Source organism: Serinus canaria, chromosome 4 (assembly GCF_022539315.1).
Source record: "Serinus canaria isolate serCan28SL12 chromosome 4, serCan2020, whole genome shotgun sequence".
Lineage (NCBI taxonomy): Eukaryota > Metazoa > Chordata > Aves > Passeriformes > Fringillidae > Serinus > Serinus canaria.
Window position 1 is genome coordinate 44915223 of NC_066317.1, and position 16675 is coordinate 44931897.

Consider the following 16675-nt stretch of genomic DNA (forward strand, 5'->3'; position numbering starts at 1 on the left):
AAGAGGTGGAGCTGCTACCTGCACTATAGAGAGATGTTTGTTTCTTCACAAACAGCTTTTCATAAAGCTCTGGTGAATATTTTTACAAAAGGAAACATTTGACCCAGTTTGGCGTATTTTAAATATTTGCAAGGGTTCTAACAGGCAGTGATTTTAATTCCAGTGAAGCTACTGCTAATCAGGAGACAGAGCTTATGCAGAACTCTCTCTTGCAAGAAAAAACAGGCACTTAACATAATTGCTTCATAAGAATAAGATCTAGCAAAACATTGAAGAGAATGTTTGACATTTAAACATCTGGTTAGTGTTAGTGGGGCTATTATTTTACCTTCATGCCAGAAAAACCTGCCATGTTAAAGTTTAATTTCTCAGGTTTAGAACCCATGAGCTTTGCATAAAAATAAGGGTTTATTTATATGAAAATATTCTCTGTCATACTCAGATTTTTCTTATTATTTTTTCCCTCATTTGCCCTCAGACATGGGTGTCTGGGGCTGACACATTGTCTCAGCAAATTAAGTCAAGCTGAAAGCAAGGGTAGAGAGTTAAGGCAGAGCAGCAAATGAGATTTACATTTTCAAGCAAGAGCAGTAATCAGGCCATTGCATATTTTATATCTTCATGTTTATTTTCAGAGTGGTATATCAAAATAAGCATAGAAGTAATGAGACATAAGCGCTCCAACAAGCAGTTGGGGTTCATCAAGTAAAAACTACAAATTACTTTTTGGTTTTACTGCCACCCACAGAGTTTACATCTTTAAAATACCAGCAGGCAGGTGTTGTGGCCAGACCTAATTGAGTTTTTTAGCTAGGGACATACTGGGTTTCTGTATGACAAATTATAAAGGGAATAGGCCTTCTTTTGAGCAATACTCAGCATTGTGCTGTGGACTCACCTCAGTATGTAAGATGTTTGGTTCTTTGCAGAGCAAATGAAGTTTTGAACTGATAATTGCAGATGGTTATAGTTGACTGCAGGCAGGCAAACTTCAAATGCAGGGGTCCAGGTCCATTGCTGCTGTAGTATGAGAATGGCCTACAGGGCCCCAAGCTTTAAATTCTCATGACCCAAATTATCCTCCTTCTGGCTACAATACAGTGTTTGTGTGCTTGTGTGTATTAGGTGAAGCTGCTGTTCTCCCTTGCTGTGCTGAACAGGCAACTTGGCCAGCAACCTTTATTCTTACCCGTATTTCTGCACACAGTCTTGCACTGTTTGCCCACACACAATGCTACTTTTCTGGCAGAAGTAATGTGGCCACAAAATCATCTGACTGGAACTGCAATTATATGCTAATTTAAGGGTTTCAACCATTAAATGCCTGTAGTATTTCTCCCTGTCTTGATATCTTTCTTTACAATGAGACTATCTGTGTAAATTAAGCTAGATTTACGAGAAAATATGTCTCTGGAGTTAATTCCCCCTTTTTTTCTGCCCCCTTCTTTGCTTCACTCTCCCATCCCAAAGACACAATCCTTTCCTAGTACCTGACATAGTACTTCATATCCAGCTGCATGCTGCAAGCATGGTAAGGAAACACAACCCAGAGCATAATCCTCCGGCTTTTCTCCCCACAGATCTGACAGCACACGAGCCTTGCTACAGCTCTCACAGACAGAAAACGGGTTGGGTGTTCCCACCTGCCCCCTTTTGAATTGCGTCAATTCTGATGATGAGCCAGAAAGAAGAAGAAATGGAGGATAGCTCCCTGCCACTCTGTGTCACCTGCGGCCAAGCGCATTTACCGGAAGAAAACCACTTGTACAGCTACACCGAAGAAGTAGATGATGATCTGATATGCCACATTTGCCTGCAACCTTTGCTTCAGCCATTAGACACGCTCTGTGGTCACACCTTCTGCACAGCCTGCCTTACAAACTTCCTCTTGGAAAAAGACTTCTGTCCCATGGACCGCAAGCTTGTGATTCTCCAGACGTGCAGGAAGTCCAGCATACTAGTGAATAACCTCCTGGACAAGCTAATGGTTAGCTGCCCTTTCACAGAACACTGCTCAGAGGTTGTGCAACGTGGTCACCTTGAACAGCATTTCCAAACCCAGTAAGTTGCTGTTGATAGATGTTTTTTCACTCCTTTTTTTGAGTTGAGGAAAAAATATCTTCAATTAATACTGGTCAAAATAGACAGTTAATGTAAAGAAAGAGTTGTTTATTTCACTCCCAACAAACACAGTATCATTAATTTTGAGCTGAATTTAGTTTATTTATAGTCCAAGATATAGGCTATATCTTACTCTTTTTTTAGTATCAAATGCATCAATGCATGTAAGGTACTTCGTGCTATTGTTAGCAGTTCTGGGTGAATGCTTTGTGGTTAGCTGCACAATGACAATGTGTATGTAGTCCAAAGATATCTGCATGTTTTGGGAAGCTGAGCTATTATAAATATTTTAATAGCACATTAAAGGTTTTATAATTGCCCTTTCTTCAAACATTTTTTGAATCTCAAATGGCCTATATGAGAAGTAGAGCAGAAAATATTCCAGTTGGGTATTGGTCTTTGAACCTGAGTGCTCCCTTTTTCCAGGTGAGCACTCACCCAGGGCACCATGGGGCTCACAGAGAGACAGAGCCTGGAAATCTGGCTGGACTCCTCTCCAGCCTTACCCTTCCTGGTAGCCAGGACCCCCTCCATCCTGCCTCTGGCAAAGACCTCTCCAGGGAGCAGTTTGGTTCCTCTGCAATGAGAGAACTGAATGATTCTTTGTTTTGCAGAGTAAAAGCACGTGCTGCTGCTTTTGTCTTGCATGTTCTGCCTTCTGTAAGGAAGGCAAAAAGGTAAAGAGGTACTTTCATGGCTGTGATTTCTGGTAGCAGACTAACACTTTGGCATAGCCTGCCTAACAGCACCTCAGGTCTGAGGAGAGGTGGGGTCTAAGATGTGCCCTTTTCTGTGAGCTGTGTCTGTTACCCAGTGAAATTTACTTCCCCTGAAGTCTGCAGGTGTAAATCACGTTGCTGGGTGTGTACTTCTGCATGTGCAACGTGCAGGAAGCCTTGAGCAGCCAGCACAGGGCTCCAGACTGTCCTGCACAGACATGGCAGGACCAGAGCATGGCTGGTGAGCCAGAGGGTGGAGGTGTGCTCACACACTGCACACCTCACAGCCTGCGAGCCCACCACCAGAAATGGTTCTGCAGCCTGCCATTCAACATGTCCTCATTTGCACTGGAGACCTCATTTCCAGAAGCACCTGGATGCCCACTAGGGATTTATTCACTTGAAGATATTCACTGAGTTATGGTAGCCTAACCAACCAAAAATGTGATGATTTTGCAGCACTAAAACTAAAAAAAGCCCACAACCTTTAGCAATGGGTTTATTAATCCCTTGCAAAGGTCATTAGACCACTTTTCACGTGCTGGAGGTTTGGTGTTTGTGGACTGGGGTGCCCTTGTCCCCACATTTCTGGACCTGGGAGGGTGCTGGTGGCTCATGGTGCAAGAGGCAGTGGCAGCAGGCCCCAGCCCAAGCCAGCAGTGCTCTGGGAGTTCCACTGTGTGCAGCTAAGGGGACAAAATAACAGAGTTACTCATAATTTTATGTCTTAGGTCAGCACTTCTCTAACAGGCCTCAAATGGTAATTTCAACAGAAATGCACATAAGGGGACTATCAGTCTTTTCTGAGCTGCTGTCACTGAAATTATGTTTATCTACAGATTCCAGCCACAAAATCTTGAACCACTAGTGCAAATGCCCTTTCCCTTTGCTACATCTATAGCTGAATCTAATGTGATTTAGACCTTCTTGTTTGTCTTCATTTTTTTGACATGATGGTGTTGTGGCCATAAAATTAGCAGGACACCCATTCCCAATTTACCCCCAAGCCCCAGTAAATAAGCAAATTGAAATATTGTTTTTTGCATGGAAGCCACACAGCTAAAACAGCTTCTGATTTCTAGTGTTGATTTTCCTACGTGGATATGTGCAAGTCACTCCAGTGTCTTAGTTTCTTTTCCTTGAGGTGGTAGTAAAGGTGCCGTTCACTACATATCTTAACAGAACTGCACTGCTACAAACAATGATTTGGTCCTGTAAAGGCCTGGCAAGTTTTATTCTAGCATTTACTGTTGAATGTCAGTGGCTTGGCCTGGACCTTCCTCTCAGGATCCTCAAGATCCTGTGCTTCTGGCTTGCTTGGCCTGAGCCCAAGCAGAGATAGAAAGAGTTGTCTCAGTAACATGTTCCCACCATCCTGCTGTTGCCTCTTCCCTGTGTCAGGTTCCCTGCACCAGTCCCAGGTTTGCAAACCCCAGGAGCAGAAGACTGGAGAGATGCAGTAGGGTCTTCCTACCCTAAAGCCTCTGATGTAGTGAAGTACAAAACATTGCTTCACAGGCTGGACATTTTTTGTCCTTGCTACTCATGACATGGCTTTTCTCTCCTCAGAGTGGTTGGGAGTGCTGAGTTACCTTAAGGCCAAAGGGCAGAGTCAGGAGAATAGGAAACCACAGGGAACTTCTGCTGTTGGGGGTTTCAGCTTTACAGGGGATAGGTACTGCAACCCCACTGGCATTCCCACCTGAGGGAAGAAACGGGAGGGAACATTCTGAGTCATTCCTAAATGCGGACTTCTACATCCTTGTGCTTGCAGATGCTGAACAGTACCTTTATTTTCTTTAAGCACAGCATGAATTAATTATCACCTAAGGTTTCTTATGCCTCTGCCTAATTTATTGTTGGAAATGCAGAAATCTCTCTTGCTACCCCATCTCCAATTAACGGCAAGGAGAAGAATGTTGTGCTATGTCGTGCCCAGGGACAGATTAAACAGACTGAGCTGATGCTGTTCTCTTTAACTCTTGTGAATCAATAGAGGGAAGGGAAAATGTATGATTTTGCGAATTAAAAATACAATAATAATCATAAATATTTGGTGTCTGCAGTGAGAACACTTCAGAGCCCTGGTATCTCCAGAGAACATTATTGTGTTCTCAGTAAATGAATTAAAGTAGACTCTGCTAGGGTCACCAGGGTGGTCAGCAGCCCTCACATTACTTGCATTATTCAGGTTCAGGCCAGCCCTGGTTCTCAGAGAGAAAACAAAAGTTTGCCCTGATCAGAGATGAGGTCACTGATGGGACAAGGTGAGCGTGCTGTTTTATGCTTTGTAATTGATGAGAGAACTTTACCATTTTTTTTAAACACTGGTTACCATGGAGCAGTCAACTGAAAGCATCCTTATTTAAAATGTTTGCTCTTGCATCCTTCAAAAAACCCCTGAGAAGAGACATGTCCTTGGATTATTACGAGATTTATGTTTGTACAAAAACATCTGACCGGATTTGGGGAATTCAGACTGAGATTCACAGCAGTTGGCTGTGATCTTTTGCAGCGTTTTACTTTAAAAAGGTGTGGTCTTCTGATATCGCCTGCTACAAAACTCCACGGGGGGCATTTTTTTCCCCCCCTTGTCAGACAGCTACACCCTTCTGTGATGCAGTTTAGCTCGTAACCCATCTGCTTGTGGGCAGTGATGTAAACATACCAGCTGCCTCTGAAGAACCACTCTGAATCCTGCAGGAGGCAGGTCTCTTCCCCGAGCATCGCTCTCCTCTGCAGCATAAGTCACTGTCTCGCCAACCACGCTGTGCTGTCCCTAAACCCTCACATCTACCCATCTGAGAGTCAGATCGAGTAATCCTCTTACAGGTCAATGATTTTTGCAGTGTAGCTTCGTTTAAGGGATTTAAGCTCGATTCATAATGTGCTACCATTGCGTTGGAATGGAAAGGCTTGCTTAGAAGGGGCTTGGCTGGCACGAAAGCTTCTCGTTGTGTGTCCCACCAGCACAGAGAGACGGTGGGAAGGAGGAAACCTAGCAGCAGTGCCAGCACTGCACTGAAAATGAAGGCTCTCCTGTTACTGGTCCTACCTTGGCTAAGTCCTGCAAACTACATAGACAATGTGGGCAACCTGCACTTCTTGTACTCCGAGCTGTGAGTACGCACAGTCGCGCTGGCATCGTGCTCTCTGTCTGTCTGTCTGACCCGAGTGGCGGGAAGGGGCTCGCCATGAGCGTGTCGGGGGGTCTGTCTGCCTGTGTGTCTGTGCCTGTGCATACGTGTGAAGAAAATCCTGCAACGTCTTGCCAACAGCTTCACACCATGCTGCTTCCCATCCGGAGGGCTAATAATAGCAGTACGTCCCCATTGCTTTCTGCCTTGGAAGCAGCTGAGACGTACTGAGTGAAGCTGCTTTTTCCCTTACCAACTTGTTTTTCTGTGCCGATGTTTTAGGTGTTTGTTGGTTTGGGGTTTATTTCCATTTCCGAGTCCGTGTTTTTCCTTTCTTTCCTGTAAATAGCCTTCTGGGGATCTGGGTATAGGGGAGGGCATCAGGATAGACACCCCCAGTAGAGCAGTGTCTGTGTACATGCATAATGTTCTGTGTGTAAAGCTGCATGCCTGTAGCAAAACGCTGAGAAGCCTTTCACCAGAAATAATTCACTTGAGACAGAAGAGAATTTTCCCGTATTTCTGTTTTTGCCCACAGCAGAATGTAATTTTTTCTGTAAAGCAAATTTAACTGTAGCAATCCATTCATATATCTTCATGCTTTTAAAACACCCACCTCAAACGACCCCATAGCTGGTCTTTCCAACCCATAAAACAAATATTCTATGGTATCTTCTGTAAATGTTACTACTTTAATTTGTGCTTGAATGTTATTGTACTAGTTAGTGGAGCTTTTATGACTAGAAATAGATATTTGTTTCACTATGTTTTCATTAATTATGTGTTATTTGTATTTTAACAAATTGTAAACTTTCAAGATCTTCATTGAGATAACGAGTGAAATGTCTAATTCTGTCAAAAATAAAAATGACTGTATTGTGCCTACAATGGGAATATTTTAGTAGCAGTTGTGATTAGTACCAAAGAGACTAATTTTCAAATTATTTTGTCTCTACTGTCAGACAAAAATAGCAGTGTTTTGCAGAAACACAAAGTCCCCTTTTGAAATCCTTGTGTGATGTGCATGGCAACTATTAATAATTTAGTCACACTGCGTACAACAGCTTAGGATTTCTGTATGCTGTAGGTGTTTTTAAACATTTAACAAATCTAGTGTTTAGGGTTGTAGCTATGTCCTCATTTTAATTTACTGGCATTTTGTTTAAGAATGTTAATTAAAAAAAAAAACCACACAAAAACAAACAAACAAAAAACAATTAAGCCAAGCAGGCTACAGGAGCAATCAAGCTCAAAACAGGGCAGATGAACACTTATAATGGAAACAATGGCATCTGGGGCATCTAGTTTCCAGGAAAACAAACCAATGAGATTAATCAGAGCACAGGCACAGATGCAGCCTACTTGCTTTTCTTGGGGAATTCAGGTTCACTGATTCTCCCAGGATAAAGGGCAGTGATGTACAGTAGCTATTCATCTCTTATTTATTTAGCCTTCTAACCCACAGAGATGTTGTGCTGAATGTCTGCAATTGTTCTAATGGAGTGGGTGTGGACTGGGGCTTGGACGTGCATCTTCAGTTGTCAGCAATGGGAGGTGCACATCCCCTCTCCAGCACCCAGCCCTGGATGCTCTCTGGCATCCTGCTGCCAGGAGCCAGTGCTCAGGGCCTCCCACACCACTCTGCTTCTGGCCAGGGCAACATAAAGTGGGATTTACTGGGGCTGACACAATCCAAATGGGCACCAGGCAATTTGACCTCCTTTCAGGAATTTCTTCTTCTCCTCCACGTGTATGTAGTGGAGGAGTTATCTCATCATCTCCGGCTGCTGCTGGATGCTGTACAAGGCATTGATATACTAATAAGTGGGATGGATTCAAGGTCCTTTCTAATAACAGCATTTGAAAGAAATAGGGAAATACTGTTTTCAGTCTTGTTTAATCAGTTTATACAAATGTCATGACCTACAGGTTTCTTCTTCAGTTGCTTGGGCACTGCTTGGACATTTTTAATGTAGTTTTATGAGTGAAACAGAAAAGCCCCTAGTGTCCAGGACAGCCTGACACCCAGGGGCACAGCTTATCTCCCCCTAAACTTTGGCTCCCCAAACAAGCAGCTTTGTAAATCTTTCCCCACAGCTGACTGAGGAGTCTCTGCTGTGTGTAGTGTGTCTGATGGTTTGCAGCATGGCTACACCTGCTGTGTGTAGTGTGTCTGATGGCTTACACCATGGCTACACTGCTGTGTGTAGTGTGTCTGATGGCTTACACCATGGCTACACTGCTGTGTGTAGTGTGTCTGATGGCTTACACCATGGCTACACCTGCTGTGTGTACCGTGTCTGATGGTTTGCACCATGGCTACACCCTACTGTGTGTAGTGTGCCTGATGGTTTGCACCATAGCTACACCCTGCTGTGTGTAGTGTCTCTGATGGCTTGCACCATGGCTACACCTGCTGTGTGTACCGTGTCTGATGGTTTGCACCATGGCTACACCCTACTGTGTGTAGTGTGTTTGATGGTTTGCACCATGGCTACACCTGCTGTGTGTAGTGTGTCTGATGGCTTGCATCATAGCTACACCCTACTGCTGTGTGTAGTGTGTCTGATGGCTTACACCTTGGTACACACTGCTGTGTGTAGTGTACCTGATGGCTTGCACCATGGCTACACCTGCTGTGTGTAGTGTGTCTGATGGTTTGCACCATGGCTACACCTGCTGTGTGTAGTGTCTCTGATGGCTTGCACCATGGCTACACCTGCTGTGTGTAGTGTGTCTGATGGTTTGCACCATGGCTCAAAGCTGGCCGTAGTAGGCAAAAAGCATTTTTTTCATTATCACAAGTACAAATACTGGCCTCAGTCAGGGCTCATTATTTTCTTGGCTGTCAGCCATCAGAAATACCAGCTGAGGAGGAAGAGTGGGATGATAGGTTTGCTAGCAACAAAGGCAAGAGCTGGAGGACAGCGGGGGATGCAGTTACTATCACTGGTGCTGGCACAAGAGGAAGAATAAGGGTGCTGGGATTAGCACTGCCCTCTCTCTCACACAATCCATCTCTTCCCTTCTACTCTGTTCAAAGGTTGTTTTATTTGTATTGCATTGCTGAGGTTTGCTTTGGTTCCAAGGCATTTTTTTCCTAAGTGTGGAATGGGCTACTTGGAGAATAGGGATTATAGCACAAAACCTATCTGGAGAGGCAGGCCCTGGAATCCAGCTAGGAAATAAAGAGATTTTAGGAGATTTGAAGAGGAGAAATGAAGTTGGGAAAAGGCTGTGCCAGACCTTTGCACTTCAGCTAGGTGCCACACAGGTGGAAAAGGGAGATGTGTGGATGTGTTGTAGTGGCACTTTATGGGATGGATATTGGGTGCCACTATTTTTAGTTTTCTGTTAGCAGTCTGATAATTACAGGTATTCCCAGGAAGGAAACACATGTCCCCTGATGTTGTCACTTGTACTAAAGCCATGTCCTTGGCTATTGTCTGTTGTTCTTCCCTAAGATCTTGACACAGATGTTGTTCCTGTCCTTGCTCTTTGCCAAATCGTGAAAAGGACCATGTGGTAAGCCAGGGTTCTCCCTCTTGAGGAGAAGCCCATGGAAACATCTGAAGAAGAACAAGAGAAACCTGTGAGATCTACCTTGAGGGATCTCTGGGAGATGGGGGGACACAGCCACACAATGTCTCGAACTATTGTAAGGGTGCTGGGGAAACCCTACCCCAGGATCCATGCCTTCTTCTTTATATACCTGTAAAGACTTGGAAAGGCATCTGCTCTCTTTCTTTCTTATTTAACGTATCTTCAGAGAGGAAATACTTGCCCCAACATTGTTTTGGGTTGACGTATGCTTATTCCCTCTGGTTAAAGACATGGTATGTGGATGGAGAGGCAGCCTGTGGCCACTCTTAGGAGGCTTTCCTGAGTGTGATGACCTGGTGGCACTGCTCACACCATTGCTATCCCTCTCACTTCACAGGACAAGCGATGCAGCCGGGTGTTCCTCAACAGCAGGACTTCCTCCACCTTTAGCTCAAAGAGCCACTAAGATATAAAACTGAGGGGAAGGAGGCTACAAGAGTGGGCAGTAAATAACCTCACCTTGTCTCCCTGAGGACATCAATCATGTGACAGCACAAGGTGCTTTCCAGCCTCATCCCAGCCCAGCACGTGGCCGTGCTGGCGGAGCGAGTGCCCGGGCGGTGCTGGGCATTGCGTGTGCTCAGCACAGGTCGAGCACTGGGGAGGCCTTGGCAGCCACTCTTGCTGGCACTCTTTCCTTCAAAGGATTAAACAGCTCCTGGACTTAGTCCCTGCTGCTAATACAGCAGCTAGAGCTACCCCACTAATCCTGTTTTTTAAAATCTTTTGTTTGTTAGGTGGAAATGTACAACCTACTCCCACGTGTGGAAGAAAGTACTTTTTTTTTTACTACCCATCTTGAGTTTTGCATGAAACAGTCAAAGGAATCCCACCAAATTAACTGGATCCAGTGTCCCCATATAGCTTATACAATAACTACTCTCTTAAATTTGAAATCAGCACTTTGGGCTGGAATAACCATTAAAATTTAGTTTCTCTGTTTATTCAATTTAAAAAGAAGAGATGCAGGTGCCAGCTGTCTTCTAGTGCCATTGAGCACATCTTTTTTATGGTAAAAAACAGTGAGGTGCACTCTCCCAGCCCCCTTACATCACTGAACCCTGCAGCCAATTTAATTTCTCTTCAACTCAGTGGGGAAACTTGTGTCTGGCTTCAGGTCTATCCTTGTAAAATATCCTCCCCACACAGAGGCTGGGGAGCACAGGACTTGCAATGCTCATGACAAAATTGATACGCCTGGGGCACCTTTTTGGGCTCATGTGTTAGTCCACTGCAAAAGCCACATGTTGGCCTCCTTATTCTGTGCAAAGCTGTGTTTGTGGAAATCTGTGTCAAAGATAAGCTGTGAGGTTAATTAAAGCTGAAAGTGCTGGAAATCAAGGCTTGATTGGAAACACTCTTGAATAACAATATAAATTAAATGTTTAGGATATCTACATTAAATAGGACAAAACACACTGAGATAAAATTCAGAGGGTCTTTTCCAAGATGTTAGAATTGGATGTCTCTTGGAAAGCAGAACTGAGGTGAATGGAAACAGAAAGGCATGAGTGTGTCATGGGCTACCATTAGCTTCATCCCTATGCTACAGCTTCGCAGAGGGGCCAAACATGGAGTTGGTTTTCCTTCAGAATTCTGAGCTCTCCCCCAAAATCTCCAGCAATGACCTACTAGTGTCCCTTTCTCAGCCTAGTCCTTCACTGCAGCCAGTCTCACCCCCCTCCACCATCTCTCTCCCTTGCCCCTCTGCTTCTGTCCTCTGCCTCATACCTCTTCGGGTCCTTAGCTTTGTTTATTCCCTTCCTCTTTCGTGGCTTGGTCCTGTCTCTATTGTGCTCCTTTGTATTTCCAGCCTTTAGATTTGCACAGGAAAGCTTGAAATGTTAGTACAAATAAGGCCAGGAAGCCACTCAGTTGGATCTCATGTAGGTGAACTGAAAATATGCTGTATTATTGTTAAAAGTACAAAGAGGGCTGTAATCTAAACTCTTAGTATCGAAGTGCCCAAACAGAATTTTCTATATATATTGTGTTCCATTCAAGAGTGTTTTATGTCAGCACAGGAGTGCAGCAGAAAGCTGTCATTTAATTGACTGTAAATGTCTGGTTCTGGACACTCTTCAGCCAAAGATTAATTGCACACCTTTAGCAGCACAGTGGGGTCTGGGTTCTGCCCCACCTTCTGCCACCCTCTCACAGAGATGGTACCTTTCCCCACCAGCACATCCCTCCTGGCTTCTCTGCATGGGTTAGAGAATGCTGAGTTTTTGTGGTATGATTAAGTGTTACTGGTTAGCATTTTTTTCCCCAGTGCTGTGAGTCTAGGTTCAGAAATAAATTTGTCTAAGACAGCTCCAGAAACCAAAAACCTCATGAGAGTATTAAGAATTTGTTGGTTCTGCCTGGGAATTTTGTGTATAAGGAAAATTGGCATTTTAGTTACAGATTGAGAAAGATCCTGCTTCATTTCCTTCTATGCATGCAAAAAAGTTGCCTTACTCCAATCACAGCTACTTACACACACTTGAGATCAGAGTCAGACCTTTAATTCTTCTGGATTGTTTTCTCAAGGCTTCTCACACCTCTGGAAAAGGCTGATATTGGCCTGTGTCAATCTCAACAAACACATTCTGTTGCCAAAAGTAAAACCCCAGCCAGCCAAGAAACCACTAAAACCCTGCCAAGATGGAAAGGCAATGCAACAATTATGGTTGGCAGAAAGGTTTCTTTTCGTGAATGGCTTATGTCTCAATTATGTTTGATTTTTCTGTAAGTTGCTCAAAAAAAGGTGCTTACAGGAATCTAAGGTGCTTACATGCAAAGGAAAAGTGCTTACATGGCCCATGTAACAAGAGCACAGAGGGGTCAAGACTTTACCCCACTTAGAGGCCCCCTCACAACAGGCAATCCGCTTTGGAATGGGGACCAGAGAGGGCAAAACACTGAAGGCGTGGTGGGGAAGGAGGAAGGAATGAGGTGGTGGGAGTTGCAGGAGGCTGGTGGTTGCTCACCAGCAGCAGACTCTCGTTTCTTGCCTGACATTCAGCCACACAGGCCGTATGCTGCGAGTTTGGCCGACCTCCGCATCTCTCTGACAATTAACCTAGTTTAACACTGGCACTGGCAGCATGACAAGGATATTTTTCCTTGAGCTATTTCTCTCTGACAAATCTGCCAGAACTGGGCTGTCCTGCAACGTGAGGATAAGCACTGCTCTTGCAGAGCTCTTATGCCTGCCGTAGCTGAAATCCTGCTCTGAATACTGGTTCTGAGATCAGCCACAATGCAGCTTGCTACACTGGAGGGAAGCAGGCTGGCAGGTCTGAGGGTCTTCTTGGATATCCTTAACACTCTTGACCTTTTGGGGAAATCTTCCTTCAAGGTCCACAGAGTAGCCAAGTGCATTTCATGACCTTCTCCATGGTAAGAGCTACTGTTCAGGAGCTAGAACTGATATTTTGCATGTTGGCATGTGACAGCATGTCTGAACTGCCTCCTGGAGCCATGCAGTAACTGGGTGCACGAGGATGCCAACAAGCACAGGACACAAACCCAGAGGTTTTGTAATAACTTCACTGGCAATGCTGGACTAAGAACAGCCTGTGTGGCAGTGTGCAGGTGACTGCTTGGGGCTTCCCCTTTCAAAGGAGGGTCCAGGCTAGTCCCTCTATGTTGAGCTGGTACCTCAGTGGAGGTATCTGTCGGTCAATGACATGTCACATGTCATGACTAAACCCCCACTACCACCAAAGAATTCCTGGTTTGGATCTGAACTCTCTTTTGGCATTAAGAAAGTTTTTACAACATCTTAAAAAGCTGAATGAACCTCTTGGTCTCAGCCAAGCTGCAGCTGGTAAAGGCTGCATTTCACTAGTGAATCCTCGGGCTCTCCCTAGAACATGCTTTATCCATTCATTTAATTTATTGATTGACAACAGATTTTGAATACTGAGTAAGGCAAGTTCAGCAGCAGCCCAGTGAAATGGCTGGAGATTTCAACAGATGTACAACTTTTGCACAAAGAAAAAATTCTGTAAATCATCCATAACTTTTACATGGTGTACAGTATTTCCTCCCCATATAAAGAAACTAGGCTGACTGTAACAGTGGGCAAGTCAAATCATACATTCGGAAAGTTTCTTTGTCATGTGGGTTGGATTTCTGCTGGCAGCATCCTCAAATTTTATTGATAAAGTCTTGTTCTTCTCAGCAGTGCAGGCAGACAATCAGATTTGTAACAATGACACATTGCCATTGGCTGTATCTGCTCCCATTCTTTCTGTTTTATCAAGGCACTGGGCTGAGTATAGAGGATACCTGGGAGAGGAGTAAGAAATCACCATTGAATCCTCTGTTTTAATGGAGCTGTCTTGCTCCATAACATTGCTGTGACAGATGATATGAAGTAGGCTAAGACAAGATATTTGCAGTTTCTGGAGCCATCTTAATTTTTATTTGCTCTTCTACTAACTTACAGCATGTTATTTACCTGAATAATGTAAAATAAGTGAATAAAATGCTTTTAGAGCTATAAATTTCAGCTACAAAATTCAATCATTAGTGTGTTACTTTGTAGCTTGTTTTTCTCTCTTTAGCTCTCTTGAAATCATGTTGGCAGGAAGCAAGTGTTTTAGATCAGGCAGTCATTTCATGTGCATGTATTGTGAAGCTCACGCTCTATATTACGCATTGCAGTCCCATCATTCTCTAGACAGTGTACAATATATTTTTAATGTAGAATTTCAATAATTTAGCAACCTCTTAAATAGAAGGCAAGGGAAATCTGTTCAGAGGGTTGTGTTCTCCTTTCTCCTCTGCAGAACTTAGTGAATGAATAAGATTAGTAAACTCATGGCCTGGGTTTTTTTGTGTTTTAGTAAGAACAAACAGTGCTAATTTTGAAAGCATAATTCAGGTATTTTGTTTTCCTCTCCTATACGTGATGAGCACTACTGTTATATGTTATTTTTAACATTCAGTAAGCACTGGTGATATTCCACTGGTTTTAACTTTCCTTCCCATGTTAAAGGAGTAGTGGGATGGTTTCATAGAAACCTCCACAGAGACCTCTTCACTTGTGGATTTTCTAATTCAACAGTATGAAAGGTCAGAAAACATCCCTTGTGGAGCAGGCTTTTATGGAGAGGAGGTGGGCATGATTAACCCAATCTGTCCTGTGATCCACGGGTGACCATTGGAAGCAGAGGTGCTGCTCTTATGTGAGGATGTGTAGGTTGATATGGACGAGCAAGGCTGTTTTGCTTGGTATGGATGAACATCTCCTGCCAAGAGACTAAATTACAGTCAAAAATAAGTTCTCTATATGAAAAGCACATGTTGCAACTCAGCCCTTTCCCAGGCAGGTTTTGCCATGGGAGCAGAAATCCCAGGAGTTTGTTGTGGCTTGCCCTTGTCAGCTCCCAAAGGAGCATCACCTCTGGTTCTGATTTAAACAATTGGCACATCTCTCCTTCAATCATTACTACCTGCTGGTTTTTTTTTTTTTTTACAGCAGGATGATGGCACTGCTGGAGAAAGGATAAATAAGATTATTTTTCAAATGCAGTGTGTATATACTGGTGTTTCTTCTTTTGTTCTTGGTGCTGCTGTGCCTGAGGTTGTCTTTGGCATCTGTTGAGGGGATGCAGAATTGAAAGTGCCAGCGGCCGCTACTTTGCTCCCACCCAGCCTGTGATGGAAATGTTGGTACTAATAATATTAGTAAATCAGTTTAGCTATGCTGAGAAGGTTCTGCTGTGGATGCTCAGTGGTATCTACTGCAACCCATGTCCCCCTGCTGCAGTGTGGATCCTGCCATTAGATTGGCAGAATCTTGTGTGTCCCACACAGCCCCCAGTGTGGGACATGCTGTGTTCTCAACATCAGCTCTCTACCTGCATTGTGTTGTCATGGGTCAAAGATAAGGCCAAACAAATGTACTTTCCTTGGTGCCATGTCTGTCAACTTTTGCAATGTCCATTTTTAGATGGCATTTAAATTTTGCATATCTTAATGAATTTTAGTGGATTGAATGTGCGCAGTTTCTAGCAAACATGCTGCTTTCAGTTTCTTCCCTCAGAGGAGGTTAAATTCCAGTACATTTTTTATTCTTCCAGGGCATGAGTGTAATGAAGTTGGACAGTAATGGTTGCTGCATTTCACTTTTTTTCTGCTCTTTCCCCAGTAGCCTAAGAATCTGTAAGTTTGAGGGTACTTACGGTCTTAGAGCTCAAAATAAATCAGAAGAGAACAGACCAAAACAGGACACAGTATCTAATAAGATATATTGTATACATATAAACTTGCACCTAATATGTTGAACTGAGAAAGCAAACAAATTCAGCCTCGCACATCTGCCTTTTCTATAATCTAGGCTCAAATAATAGTGAAGTGATCCAAGTGAACAAAAGAAATTCATGAGGGGAAGCCAAGACTGAGTAACCTTCTTCTGGAGATGATGAACTGAAATCCATACCAGATATTTTAAAAAAAAAATTAGCTCCTGTTCCATTTACCTCACAACAAAATGTCCTGTCCTCTCATCTCCTCACCTCTCCTGGCCAGCAGATGCTAAGTTGCATCCTTCATATTTTTGCTAACTCAGTATTTGCAGAGAGGTTAACAGTCTCTTTCTCAGAGAGAAAATGCATTTCACAGGTTTGCTTTTTGTTAAGGGCTGCTAATTGTTGCTCAGATCTTCCCGTGCTACATGTCTCCTCTGTTTTTCAAATCTCCAGCAAACAGAGGTTGACAACCAACACAAAAAAATACCATAGTGATTTTATGCCCTGTGGTGCTTTACAACACCAAGAGGACTCACAGCTGACAGTAAAAAGGGTTTAGCCTGTGATGAAAGTGTTTAATTTGTTTGCATGTTGGGTAAAAATAACAGTTTACTCTTAAATAGGTGCTTATCTTTTTGCAGTGCTAGGTAAACTCTCTGGACACTACCTGCCAAGTACGAATTGGCTGCTTCTGCCCTATTTATCTTTTAAGGAAAGATGCAGGTTTGAGCTTTAAATAGGTTCTTCTGTGGGTTCTCTTGATAAGACTTGTAAAGCTCATTTGGTCTCTGTCATCACCAGTACCAGGCTGTGTTTTGGTTTCTTTAGCCATTTTCCATGCTCCTGGCTA

The 16675-nt window shown here is 43.6% G+C and overlaps 1 protein-coding gene across 6 annotated transcripts in view; it reads left to right on the plus strand.

Annotated features, from left to right (window-relative positions):
* Positions 1-16675, plus strand: part of LNX1 (ligand of numb-protein X 1) — a 148846-nt gene that overhangs the window by 80492 nt on the left and 51679 nt on the right. For 5 of the 6 annotated variants that reach the window (XM_018926186.3, XM_018926201.3, XM_030238723.2 and 2 more), the window contains one exon: positions 1581-2061. In XM_018926186.3, the coding sequence (XP_018781731.1) occupies positions 1673-2061 (389 nt within the window). In that variant the 5' untranslated portion in view covers positions 1581-1672. Of the gene's footprint in view, positions 1-1580; positions 2062-4993; positions 5960-16675 lie in introns of those variants that run through there. The other variant, XM_009100477.4, reaches the window with a different exon arrangement.